The following is a 15,082-nucleotide window of genomic DNA, read 5'->3' as shown; positions in this document are numbered from 1 at the left end:
AGCAACAACAACAACAACAATATAAAAGCTGTAAATAGAATTATCAAACCTCAGATTTATTTGTATACTTAATCTCAATGAAAGGACTTTATTAATGATTTTACTAATGTGATACCTTAGAGAAAATAAAAAAAAAAATCCTAGCCATGAAATGTAAATGCTGATTCAGTAATCCCCCTTCCTACTTAGAGTTCAATCATATGCTACTCCTTTTCTTACTGCAATGATGAACCCAAAGGGCAAAATGTAATCCATTTAGAAGTACTTATCATTGGATTTTTGTAAAATAAACACATAAAGGAAGTCAGAAGAAAAATAGTAACTATTAGCAGCAGCTTTGCATGCTAAAAAAGATAAAGTGAAGCTTGCTTACCTCAAGCCTGAGCTAAAATCACTGTCCAGTTTTCCTTCTTGACATCACATATTTACTTAAGGTCACATGGTCATCTAAAGCTATGGACACAGTGTTTCAGTTTTTCAAATCCATCACAGAACAGTGTATGACACAGAAAAGTCAATTATTATGTCCTGTTATATTTCCTATGACCAGAAGTTCATTAGCCAGCAAGTCTGCATTGCTGGTAATGTTCTTACTGATAGCACAAATGACATTGGGAGGAAAGCTGAAACCAATTTGAAACAAGAAAAACTGGGACTCAAGAACTAGCTATGCAACGGACATAGAAAGAACTCTTTTTACTGACTTGAGAATTATATGTTACCATTACATACTATGGTCATTTTTAATAATTATGCATGTAAACAAACAAAAAAAAAGCCACTGCCGTCAAGTCGATTCTGACTCATAGAGACCCGTGTTGGGTTTACAAGGTGGTAAATCTTTATGGAAGTAGATTGCCCATCTTCCTTCCTCAGAGCGGTTGGTAGGTGTTTGAACCACCAACCACCTGTTTAGCAATCAGATGCCTTAGGCACTGCACCACCAGAGCTCCTTAATTATGTACATAGCAAATCCAAAATGTTTGTTGGTCAAACCAATAATTACATTAACAAAGAGAAAAATAAAAATAACCCAGGACAAAATATAATAATGAGAAAAATGCAAAGAGCTCTAGAAATTCAAAGAAAGAAGCCATAGATTTGGGAGAAGGGATTGTGATTAAAAAGATGGTAACATTTTAGCTGAACCTATGATGAAGGTAAGGTTTTTACAATTGGTGGTGGGAAGTGAAAAGTTCCACACAGAAATGATACAGTATAAAAGTGAGTAATGCTGGGTATGTTGAAGGAATAATAGCTAGGTCATTATTCTGGAAATAATGACCAGAAATGAGGCTAGAAACAAAACAAGACAATATCATGGAAGGCTCAGACAAATAGGATCAGTTTTCACTTTATTTGGGAGATAAACTGAGGATCTTTACTTTAAAAATCTGGGTTCTGGAAAATAAAAATCAAACCCCAGGAGGGCAGAAATCTTGCTTTGTTTATTTTATTTTCTAGTCATTTATGCAGTAACTAGGCAAAGAGTGCAAATTTATTGTTTGCTTAATAAGTGAGGGAGGAAATGATAGTTGTGCACTAATGAGATCACTAATGAACATCTTAAGCCTAATATGTTAGTAATCTAGTATCCCATTTGGGCTATATGATATCATTTTTAGAAACAAATCATGCTCACTGTGCAAAACTGATACAAGGAAACACATTTGTCCACAGATGTCTCATACTGTACAATTACAGAATTTTTTAAACTATGCATATAAACTACAGTCAAATAGAAAGGTCACCAAAATATCTCTTCATTGAATTATCTTGTGGATACCAGTTCCATGAATTATTCTTGATTATTGACTTTATTAAAGTAGAATATTTTCATTGTGAATAGTAATTTGTATAAGGAATGAAGAATGATTTCACTGTAGAAAGTTCTGATTTAAGACTAAATAGAGAACTAAAGTATATACCATAATCCACGCAACTGAGTGTAGTTGTTTTCTTACTTTTTTTTTTGACACAAATAATTGCGTTTCCTTTTTTCTTTTCAAAACTTCGCTATGCCTTTCTAACTAATGTAGTTCCTTTTTTTGACTTCCCAAGCATACGATTCTAATTCATAGCCTATTTAAGATTTTTACTGGGTGAGAGTGGCTCATGGGTGACTCAATGGTTAAGTGGTCCACTGCTAATTGAAAAGTTAGTGATTTGAGTGGATCCAGAGGAGCCCTGGAAGAAAGGCCTGGTGACTGACTTGCTAGTGAAAAATTAGCCATTGAAAGTTGTGTGTGAGACAGTGCTGTTCTGACGCATATCTGGTTGCCATGAGTCACAGCTGACTGAATCCAACTGGACTGGCTTTAGAAGCAAGGGTGCTTCTTTTAAAGAGTGTGATATTTACCTAAGATAGCCAAGAAATGCATTATCAATAGCATGTTTCTTCTATTTATAATGTTGCTTTGCTGCACATTTGTGATTTAGCATGAAGCCATTGTCTTAGAGCATGAAAGAATTAAGAAATTACAAAACGAAAAGGTAAATTATTTAAAATAATATTTTAGTATTACTCTGCTTGTGGAAGCCCCTTATAATTAGGTGAACTAGCTGTGATTTAATTTAAAAAATAAATAAATACAGGTGGGGTAATGGAAATGTTTAAATGCTGTTGATCTTGTGAGTAAGTTGATTTTTTATTTTAAGTTACCTACACTGCTCTTTTAGGGTATTATTTTAAATATTTAAGGTACAGCATGCTTCAGTAACCACCTAATATATCATGACTCTTTCTCAGACATTTTAATTGATATTTTTTGGAAAATAAGTTTTAATAAATATTCAAGATGAGTTACTAGATTATTTTCTGGCTCTATAAGATGCAGTGTTAAAAAAAAAAAAGGCAAATGCAGTATGGTAAAGTTTAAATTGTAACTTTAATTTGCCTTTTCTTTCTGAACTTATTTTTAGGAACTGGGACTTGTCATTACTGGAACTCTTCCGGTCTTCAACATAACTGGCCAAGATGAAAATAAGGGAAACATAAAGGTTAAAAGTTAATTGATAAAATTAATAATAATAAATGATAAACTGTGATGTTGAAGCTCACTGTGGATAAGATATTTCTATAAGGAAACACATACAACGTAACTGTCTTGTAAGGTCCGAAGTAAAAGGCAACAGCTGCCTATATGATAACCACCTGGAAAAAGGAAACGTAGGTCAAGCTCTCTGTTGCCCTAAGAGCCAAGATTTAACTTGCTCTACTTAACTATGATAGGAACACAAACCCAAACTCCGGGAATAATTACATGATAAATGGACAATAATAGTGTGTGCACATTTTTAAAATGAGTGTAAGATATCCAAGGAGCTCAGAAACAGAAATCTAAAGAACAAAATCATTTTGATGTTTGTGTCAGGTCTACATAGATGTATTTACTGAATCTTTCCTGATCCAACTCCCATTCAAACAATAGATTTTAAATTATCATGAATGTTAAGAAACTGATATAAATAAATAATTCTCTTTATATTTCAATTTTTTTTTTTTTTTTAAGATTTCAGAACAATGCTTGGTATCTATTGCTTGAGTGTTCTTATTGCTTATCAGTGCAATAAAATATCATTTACTTAAAATACATATCTTTTTCTTTTGAAAAATGTCACTTCATATTTTGACTTAACCTCCAGGTTGCATTCCTATTTCTTAGCTTGATTGAAAAGGAATTTAATTCCAGCCAAACAGTGTACAGGCATGTGAGTTAAACATTTACCTCAAGTAGACACACGCCCTGGAGAGAACAATCATAGGAGAAGGAAGGGCTGCTTATGCACAGGGAGACAGCTCAGGGCACAGGAGAGTATGGAGGGATGCTCACTGGGAAGAGGTAACTATGGGGAGGAAGTGGGTCAGTGACATGAGACAAAGTATATGTGAACTGCTGTATGGAAAGTGAATTCGCTCTGTAAATCTCCACCCAAATCACAATAAATGAAATAAAATAAAATAATAAAAAAAGAAAAGGAATTTAAGACTGCAGAGATGTTAAGTTGTTTTCTTTTTTGAACCCTAAATATTCGTTACATAATTTAGGGTGACATTTATTATTTGAGAGGCTATTTGTCTCCAGTTATGGTCTAATTTAATCTTTTGCACTTAAGCATCATTTTGTTCAGTTATTATAAATCTCCACTGAACTCCTTATTTTAATAATGGGACCATGATAACATTAATTATTTCTCTTTGGGGGCTACTACCATTCTTAAATATCTACAGGTTCTAGCTATCGTTAACTCATAAAGGAGCAGTTCTCTAACTCCTTCCCATATGTGTTTACAGATTGTGTGAGTTATCTCACTAAGGACTGTCTAATTCACTACATTAATTTGGGGTTTTTGCTCAGTCTAGGAGCAGTTTACAGGAAAAGAGAATAGTTTTGGCATAGCTCTCTTGCCCTTTTTGCACCTACAAAGTTTTATGTGTTTTTATGATAATTATTGACCGAATTTTATAATTTTCTTTTTAAACATATTTTAATTCCTTATTTTATACGTAATATAATTTTACTTAAAACAAAAATTCCCTATTCTGAAATTTAATGCCATTATTGTCTTTATATCCCATAAAAAATTATATTAGCAGTTTTCCGCATCACCTCCTTGACTTGCAAATACAACTCTAATGCTCATGGTTATGGCATTTTGAATGGCAACAAGGAATACATTTTTAGGATTTCTGCTATTTCATTAATAATAAGATTGCATATTTTTCAAGATGGTTACTACTATCAACAACTAAATTCCAATACATTGTCATTCCATATGACCCGATATCTTTAACCTAGACATTTTTGTTGTTTCCAAATCATAGTACATCACAAAGTCAGTCTCCAGTCCATACATATGTACTCACACACACACACAATTACAGCCCTGGCTTTAAAATATTAAAACACATTTCAGGGGTAAAAGGGTACCTGAAGTGTCAGATAAAAATTTTTATAATTCTTCTATCAAGCTTTTATGTAAGTGAAATGATAATGATGATGAAGCTGTGGGGAAACAGCCAAAGCTGAAAACCTTTATAAATGGACACTACAAGTACCTCATCCCACACATACGTTTAAATTGGGATGTGATGCAACCATCGTCAAAGTAAAAGGGTGAAAGTATATAACATTGGTTAGAAATATGTAAATTTCTGGTATAAAATAAAGTAAAATTTTGTCATCTGATTTTAGAACCAGCTGATTCTTGGTGTGATGGGAGTCGATGTGTCTTTGGAAGACATTAAAAGACTGACACCACGTTTTACCGTAAGTTACAATTTACTTTTTATCAAATGAGTATCTCTTATATTTTAGAAGTATACTAATTTAGCTTGAACACAAATCATTTCAGTAATTCTCTAAAATTACAGTAGTCTTAATAAAGGGAATAAATGTTAAAAAGCATCCTTAAATAAATATAGGGATGCCACTCTATCCTTAATCAGACTGTATAATATGTATTTAAGAAATTTCAAAGAAAGAATATGTATTTCAGCATGTGATTCAGGTATCTGTATTTATGCTTTTTTGATTACTTTTTAGCTATGCCCCAATGGCTATTATTTTGCAATCGATCCTAATGGTTATGTTTTATTACATCCAAATCTTCAGCCAAAGGTATGTCTATAATTTGTTTACAGTTATTAGTGTTCAGTAAAATTAATGATTAATGCTCTGTAATATGTTTGTCATTTTAAAATTCACTATATAGCACCATACAAAGAAGTTTGCGCCACTGTAATCTATAAAATATGAAAATATGAAAGCATTTTTCATTTTCTCTCACCAATTTAGCTGAGCCAGTATTCCTATCTCAGAGATAAGCAGTGTCACCCTTCTACTTCAATTTCACATACCCCATTTCTGACTTTGATTAAGCCTTTAAAGTAGTGAGGACCATTGTCCTAGACACAGGCCTGAACCTGATAAGCATTAGCCATGCTCCTCTATGCCCAGGCCACATTTTCCTTTGCCCTCCTTTTCTGGTAATTATTCCTGCTTCCCCTGTCCCAGAGTATTGGTATTTCCTTTCTCAGGCAGGCTTGTGAAAATAAGTGTGAAGTTTAATAATACAACTCATGGGATATAGGCCTCAGAACTGGGATAGGCATCAGAACTGAGCAATGCATATTCAGTGAGTTAATGTGGAAGTGATGAGATCCCGTAGATGAACCATTTCATCCTAATCCTCATGCCTGTTTTCCCATAATATAAAATATTTCCATAAAATATAACATTCAACACTTTTCATATTTCATTAATTTCTCAAAGGTGGGACAAAATTAATGTACATAGAAGTGAATATTGGCAAAATACTATTACATGATTATGATTTTATAAGCATCTTCAAATTTTGTTTCAATTTCAAAATAATGTTGAAAACTCTTTAAATCATGGCTGGAAGGAAATGTGTACAGACATATGCATACTCCTCCCACCTTCCCTAGCTCATGGATATTGAATGAAAGTGACATTTTAAAATGCACACAAGTGTATGCATATATGCATACATATATAAAGTTATGTGATTAGCATATTCCAAGTCAATAATTAAGAGCAATTTGATGACAATAAGTTTGGTTTAGGAGCCCCGGGTAGCAAAAAATGGTTTGTTCTTTCCTATTAACAAAAAGGTTAATAGTCCAAATCCACTCAGTGGCACTGCAGAAGACAGTTCTGACAGCCTGCTTCCGTGAAGCATTACAGTGAGAAAAGAAACTCTGCGGAGCTCATTTGTAAATTGTAACACATGGTGTCACCGTAAATCGGAATGTACTTAAAAGCAGTGGATTGGAGGGGTATGCGTTTTTTCACATGATTATTAGTTGATCACAGTTCTTTAAAAACCAAAAAGACAAATGCCACTGCTGTCAAGTCAGATCCAACTCATAGCAATCCCTTTGGGTTTCCCAGGCAGTATCACCATGGAAGTAGATTGCCCAGCCTTCCTTCCGAGGAGTGGCTGGTGGGTTTGAACCACCAGCCTTTTGGTTAGGAGTCAAATGCCTTAGGCACTATGCCACCAGAGCTCCCTCTTTAAAAACATATCATGTTAAATTCCTCTTAATAGATTTGTTTGTAACTGTCCAAACATCCTATGAATTTGCAATAACTGAAATTTCTTATCCCCTGAAATGTTTTGAGATTTTTTTCATGTTATTTGTATTTGGTATTTATCCACCCAGTACATTTTACATTCACTTACCCTCTGCTATCGAGTTGATTCCGACTCATAGCAACCCCATTGGGTTTGCAAGGCTGCAAATTATTCAGAAGCAGACAGGTTCGTCCTTCTTCCATGGAGCAGCCAAGTGCATTAACCGCTACACCACCAGAGCTCCTTACATTTTACATTATATTCCCATAACTGAAATGATTTAAAAGCAATAAAAATGTAATGTGCTGAAGGGTGTGAGGGACCTCTACTTATGTAATGGCAGGACTTGACCCCCCAAAAAAGGTTTAATTTATATCATGGACAAAGCAATAATTAAAATTTATCATAGACAACAGAAGAATGAAAATGATGCTAATATGTGTGTGTGTGCGTGTGTGTGAAAGAGAGAGAGAGAGAAAAACTTTTTTGACATGTACTTTTCTGAGAAATCATTACGTATTTTCTCTACGTATTTTCTCAGAGTACTGTCACCACCTTGCCACCTCTTGACAAATACTGAATTGTGTAGTCTACTTTATTCCAACATACACTTTAAATTCCCTCCATTTTGTTTCACTGAAATACACAGACTAGGTCTTCTTATTAGATATATCATTTTGATCAATTCTTAAAACCTTTATTTTAGCAGAAGTGGACCTAATAAAAGTTTTGGAAGTTAACATTTAAAAGAAATCCACAATGTTATCATTAAATTCTCCATAGTTCCACAGATACAATGTTTGTATCATTTAAGAAAAACAAATAAAGGAATAAATTACAAGAGTTCAAGATTTAAAGTTTTAATACCATCTATAAAATTTACAACATGCTGGAATCATGTAAATTCTAACAATTCCTATTTGTCTTTTTTTTTTTTTGAGTTAGCAGAAAAGTTGACTGAGACAAACCAGCTTTCTCACTTCCCAAAGAGATACTTTCCTAGGTGAAAAAAAGGAAATCATAGATAGCCATTGTACTCAAAGAATTTTGATGTTATTTTTTTAGCATAAAATACTGTACTCAGTAAAGATTTTTTTAACATTTACTTTATTACTGACTCATCATGAGCTCTGTTTTATTTACTAAGTATTTTGAATTCCAAGTAGATCAGTAAGATCTTTGCTCAGTCAAGGAAATATGACCAAAATTGCCCTTACTTTTGTTGATATATAATACTACGCATTACCGTTTTTCTGTTGCTTCAGCCTATTGGTGTAGGTATACCAACAATTAATTTAAGAAAAAGGAGACCCAATGTTCAGGTAACTGTGAATGAAGTTAGACTTAGACGTGCTATCAAATTGCTAAATCAAACTTGAGATTAAGCTTCTGTTCTTAAGTTTACGGTTACCATATCATAAAACCTCCTTTTCTGATGGCAAGCTTCGAGAGCATGAAACAGAGATGGGCATAATCTCAATGAACTGGATAAAAAATGTTATTAATGATGGCAGGGGGTATGCATTGGCTAACTAAATAATGCTAGCAAATTGTGTAATGATTATGGCAACAATCAGAGTAATCATAATGAGATGGCTTACTAAAAAGTAAATGTGTCATTAAGTATTGTTAAATTAATATCAAATCTGTGTAATCCTAACACTTTGCTTGTAAAATTAACTTCAGAGTGCCAATGAAAATAAAATTCTAGTGTCATATGTTACAGATTTTAAGCAAAAATTTATTTGTATTCCTGAGTGTATTTTTGGATTAGAAGTTAGAGAAATTCCCCTTCAGCTAACTAAAAATGTACAAAACTTCAAATAAATACTGTGAATTTTTATTGCCTGGAAAGCTCTTTGCAAAATATTTTCTGTTGGCAAAAAATAAAAAATAAATAAGTTATCATATTTCTGTTAGCACCCTAAAAATTAATAGACACAGAAGGATACTTCTTACAGTTTAAACATAGAAACAAACAAAAATCCAAACTCACTGCTGTAGAGTTGGTTTGACTTATAGTGACCCCTCCTTGTGTTTCCAAGGTGCTATTGCTACAGAAGTAGATTGCCTGGTCTTCCTTCCAGGAGTGGCTGGTGGGTTTGAACCACCAGCTTTCTGGTTAACAGTTAAATGCCTTAGACACTACACTACTAGCACAGCTTATTAAGATAATTTCAAAATTCTAAAGGAAGTTCAATGTGAGTTAAGATTTTGCATCTAACATTGCCTTTTAAAAGTTGATAACATTATAATGGAGAAGTTATATGATATTAAGAAGAAATCATTAAACTATGAATTAATGAAACCAAGTTCTATTTTGCTTCTGCAATTTCCAGCCCACTATCCTTAAGTAGTTCACACAGTCCCTCAGTATTTCAGTTTATTCATTTGAAAGATAGGAAAATTGAACTAACCATTATTTTCTACCCTATGAAGTATATTCACCCAGAAAATATTTTTTAAAAAAGTATATATATATATGTGTGTGTGTGTGTGTGTGTGTGTGTATATGTATGTATTGATCTCCTGCCCCATCTCCTGAAAGTTCTGATTTAATTTGGCTTGCAATGGAACTCAGGCATCTGAATATTTTTAAAACATAAAATATTCTTTTTGATTTCTATAGAAATTAAAATTATGTTTATGCTTTTTCTTAATATAATAAATTGTTATATCTTACTCTTTTTGCATGTTTCTTTTTGTGTATTTAAATTATGTTCTTTGCAGTCATGTATATTTTAGTGATTTTTAAATTTTCGTAACAATCTCAAATACTGCATGAAAGTATTGTGATATAATTTAAAAATAAACAACCTGAAAAATGGTTTGTTTTATTTTTGTTTATCTTCTACCAAAAAAAGAAAAATGGCAAACTAGCAGCCACATAAGACTTCTCAAGTTTGGGAACATATTTTGAAATTTACAGTATTTTGATAATACCAACTAATAATTATTTCAATTTTTAAATGTTAATGATATTACATACTACTTTTCATTTTATTTCCTAAAATGTTGTGGCAATTATGCAAATTTTTAAACATTTTACAAATGAGAAGTGTTTGATATTTAGAAGATCAAACAAAATAATGGGAGCACAGAGCCCAGACCCCAGTTCTCGGGGTCTCTGGGACTTTCTTATGACCAGATGCTCCTCTTGAATGAATCATAGGCACTGTGCCTATGATGTTTCTCTTAAAAATGTACAGCTAGGTTGCCATTTAAAAAGTACAGGTTATGCATTGACATTTTCTTTTATCATTTCATTTTCTTTTCTGTCTTTATATGTTGGATTGGGACATGATCTTCATATTGCAAATTCTTCTTGACAATGCCTCCATGCATGCTGTTTGGGTCTGGTCATTCTATGCATTATCCATTGCATGTAAGCTAATGTTCTTATTTGTTTATATTTTATCATTTTGATTATTTTAACTGTTTTGCAGTGAGTTTGTTAAAATTATAATGCTGATGTCATATTGTTTGTGTGAAGATGATTTTGAATCTGAATAATTCTAAAATATTAGAGTATCCTTTTCTTAGAGGCCTTCTAGATTTTCTTTTTTAAAATATGGACTAGAAATTTTTACAATATTGGGTTTATTTTCTTCCAATGATATATGTGGTCTTTTAAATGAGCTATTTGCTATCAAGGCAATAAGTAGGATGCTGTCCAAACAGTGGTCAGAATTTTAACTTACTGAGAAATCTAATATTTATTTTAAGTATTATAGAACTTTCTTACTATAGAAATAGAGTACATAAGCAGTGACTATTTTTCAATAAAAAGCAGTTGAAAGTATTTTTTTAGTTTCATCAAAAACAATGAGGACTATAAATTTTCATTATTAAAACAGAATTATTATTGCAAAGACAGGCATTTTTGCCATAATTTTAAAGTAAATGTGTTTCAACTATTATTGTCTTAGATAGTCTATTCTTCTGAAGCAGTATTTAAAATTATTAATGGTTTGAACATATTTTGGGAAAGCCTGTGAGGCTCAAATTATTAAAATACTAGTGACTCTTGGACTAATCCAGTGTAATTTTCATTTACTACTATTATCTAACTAATTATAAGATATTGATAATATTTATATTAAAAAAAACATTTAAAATCCACTTTCCAAAACTTTGCAAATATAAAATAACAGATACCTATTATCATTTTATTATTCTAGTAAAGTTTGAAACTCAATCATAACTAGTTCAATTGCTTAGCAAGTATTCTTAGGAAATCAGCATATTTTTATTTGTCTATCAAATAGTTAAATGAGTTTTCATATTGTGAAGGAGAAATTAAAGTACTGTCATATGAGTTAAATGTGTCAGACTGTTTCATTTGTTATACAAATAAATAATCTGTCTTATTTCACAGTAAACTCCCATTTATTATTACGGCCCAGAAGTTTAAAATTCCAAACACAATGAGAAGATGAAGCAGGAAATAGTGTTTATTGTACCCAGAGTTTTTTATTCTTCAGATTTTAATTACAAAAGCTAATATTGATTAACTTCATTATGCCTTGAGCACAAATTTTCATATGAAACATTGTTTTGATTTGAATTAAAATATGATGGAAAGTTTCTGAGATTCAACTATATAAAGTTAACTTGCATGTTTCTTATGCATTTTGATAAGAAAAAGTACATCTAAAAGAGGTTGTTTTACTTATCATATGTAGACACAGTTTTGAAAACATTTTCCCTCATAAAAATTCCTATTTCTTTATAGAATACCAAAAATATGTATTGCCTTTGTTTTTTTCCTAAATAAGTTACCCAAATGGATTTATATTTCCCTCTTTTCATATCAGTAAAATTTTAAAAAAATTATGAGTATATCTTCAAAAGTTATGTTCTCACACAAATTATGATCATAAATACAGTATCTAATACAACAATCAAAAGGAGGTGTGATTAATCATACTTTGCTGCACTTAAAGCTCAAAATTCTAGCTCTGGCTGTTTAGTTTTTTGTTTGTTTCGTGTTTGGTTTTTTATAAACATAGGAAAGAAGATACCTTTATAGTAATTATATCAATTATTTAATGTATTTGAGGTAAGTCCTTTTTACTGAATTTATTTCATATTTAAATTTCCTTTGAATGGTTCTATGCACGCCATCATTTTACAATATCATATATGCTTAATTATTCTATATTTCTGTATAGAACCCCAAATCTCAGGAGCCAGTAACATTGGATTTCCTTGATGCAGAATTAGAGAATGATATTAAAGTAGAGGTGAGTGTAATCAGTAGGCCTGAGAAAAACCCTCTGGTCTATTTGAGCATTTTCGTTTTGTTTGGCTTTTGACTAGGTACTATATACAAAAAGATGAATGTTCCTTGTTTTTTAAAAGTTATAGATCCTGAGCTCTCTCATTCATAAAATCATATGAAAAGAATGGCTATTGTATGTTGGGTGTGACTTCAGTTTTTCTTTTTTCCCTTTTCTCCTTTTAAGAATAGGAATAGTATTACCTTTAATAAAAACATAAATTGAAAATTTCAATAAATCATGCAGGTAGAGGACATTTCTGTAAAGCTGAAAGAAAAGCCAGACAGGATCCAGCAAGGTAATGAACAATTTAAGGAAAGAAGCTACTATATTTGTATTAGCACACTTTAATTTTATTTAAAAACCAAAAATCCCATGTCACTCACTCTGAGTGATCTTCTGTCATATTAACAATAACAATAATAGCATCAATACCTAAATATATAATACATGTCAGATATGTAGTCTTAAGATCCTTTGAAATAGGTATTATTGTTGTATCTGTTGCACTGAAGTTAGAAAGCCAAAAGGGAAGAACACACTTGGTATTTCTCAAGCTGAAAGAACTGAAGATGAAATTTAAGCCTCACGGAGCAATATTAAAGGATACTATGGGAAAAATTCGAATGATGCAGGAACACTCAGAAGATGGAAGGAGTACACAATCACTGTACCAAAAAGAATTGGTCAGCATCCAGCCGTTTCAGGAGATAGCATATATGATCAAGAACTGATAGTATTGAAGGAATACCAAGTTGCACTGAAGGCACTGGCTAAAAACAATGTTCCAGGAGTTGAAAGAATGCCAATTGAAATATTTCAACAAATGGATGCAATATTAAAAGTGCTCAATCTGTATTTATGCCAAGAAATTTGGAAAATAGCTACTGGCCAACAAACTGAAAGAGGTCCATATTTTTACCCACTCCAAAGAAAGGTAAGCCAACAGAATGAGGAAGTTATCTAACAATAGCATTCATATCACTTGCAGGTAAAATTTTGCTGAAGATAATACAAAATATATCCACATGGAGCTGCCAGAAATTAAAGCAAAATTCAGAAGAGGATGTGGAATGAGGGATATGATTGCTAATGTCAGATGGTTCTTGGCTGAAAGCATAGAATACAAAAAAGATATCTTCCTGTATATTATTGACTGTGCAAAGGCATTTTAACTGTGTGAATTATAACAAATAAAGGATAACATTGCAAAGAATAAGGATTCCAGAACACTTCATTATACTCGTGTGGAACTGTACATAAACCAAGAGGCAGCCTTTGAAGAGAGCAAGGGGATACTATGTGGTTTCAAATCAGGAAATATGTCTCTTAATGTTGTATCCTTTCACCATACTTATTCAATCTGTATGCTGAACAGATAATCCTAGAAATTCGAATAGATGGAGAAGAATGTGGCATCAGGATTGCAGGAAGACTCATTAACATCCTGTGATATGCAGATAACAAACCTTGTTTGCTGAAAGTGAGTAGGACTTCAGGTACTTACTGATGAAGATCGAAGACTGCAGCTTTTTGTATGTATTATAACTCAATATAAAGAAAACAAAAATCCTCACAACTGGACCAATAAGTAACATCATGAAAAACAGAAAATATTGAAGTCGTCGAGGATTTCATTTTACTTGTGTTCACAATCGATGCACACAGAAACAGCAGTCAGTAATTCAAACAGTATATTGCATTGGACAAATCTTCTGTGAAAGACCTCTTTAAAATGTTAAAAATTGAAGATAACACTTTGAGTACTAAGGTGCGCTTGACTCAAGCCACTTCATATGCATCTAATAGCTGGACAGTGAATAATGAAGACCTAAAAAGAATTGATGCCTTTGAGTTATGGTGTTGGTGAAGAATACTGAGTACACCATTTATTTGTAGATGAACAAATAAATGTGTCTTGGAAGAAGTAGTCGGGATGCTCCTTAGAAGCAAGGATGACAGAACTTCATCTCACCTACTTTGGACAAGTTATCAAGAGGGGACCAGTCCCTGTAGAAGGGTATCATGCTTGATAAAGTAGATCATCAGCAAAGAAAGATGATCCTCAACAAATGGATTGACACAGTGGCTTTAACAATGGGCTCAAACCTAGCAACAATGTGAAGATGGCTCAAGACTAGGCAGTATTTCATTCTGCTCTACACAGGGTCAATATGACTCAAAACTGACTCGATAACACCTAACAACAATGACCTTGTATTAATGAGATGTTTAACTACAAAGAAGTAAAATATCTTATCTACAGTTATTCAGCTAGAGAGTAGAGGTAGTCCCCAACTTATGAGATACATACAAGTTATGATGAACAATTCTTACAATCATCCATTTTTCTTTGTTTGTATAAATCTTATTGTTAGTAATATATACCACATACAATGTTGCAGTGGGTAATTTGCTGATGTCATCATATCTGTAAATGTGTATTTAATGTTTCCAACCCACAAAGACCAATAAAGACAGAATTTATGAAGATACTGATAAGAAAAGGCAATAGTCTGGTAGCATACTGCCTAAGGCACTTGACTGCTAACCAAAAGGCTGGTGGTTCAAACCCACCAGCCATTCCTTGGAAGGAAGGTTGGACAATCTACTTCTGTAGTGATACCACCTCGGAAACCCAAGGAGGGGTAGCTATGAGTCGGGTCCGACTTGATGGCACATAACAACAACAACAGCAA

General features: G+C 32.6%; 1 protein-coding gene across 1 annotated transcript in view; it reads left to right on the top strand.

Annotated features, from left to right (window-relative positions):
* The window catches only part of CACNA2D1 (calcium voltage-gated channel auxiliary subunit alpha2delta 1), a 635,761-nt gene that overhangs the window by 559,861 nt on the left and 60,818 nt on the right, over positions 1–15,082 (top strand). The window contains exons 16-20 of the mRNA XM_042781442.1: positions 2,923–3,000; positions 5,196–5,270; positions 5,547–5,621; positions 8,367–8,423; positions 12,276–12,347. Coding sequence (XP_042637376.1) covers positions 2,923–3,000; positions 5,196–5,270; positions 5,547–5,621; positions 8,367–8,423; positions 12,276–12,347 — 357 coding nt within the window. The remainder of the gene's footprint in view (positions 1–2,922; positions 3,001–5,195; positions 5,271–5,546; positions 5,622–8,366; positions 8,424–12,275; positions 12,348–15,082) is intronic.

The sequence above is a fragment of the Orycteropus afer genome, unplaced genomic scaffold (assembly GCF_000298275.1).
Source record: "Orycteropus afer afer isolate SDZICR_OR568_19922 unplaced genomic scaffold, OryAfe1.0 scaffold00007, whole genome shotgun sequence".
Taxonomy (NCBI): Eukaryota; Metazoa; Chordata; class Mammalia; order Tubulidentata; family Orycteropodidae; genus Orycteropus; species Orycteropus afer.
The sequence above is the reverse complement of the archived record's forward strand: the minus strand, read 5'-3'. Positions and strand labels throughout refer to the sequence as shown.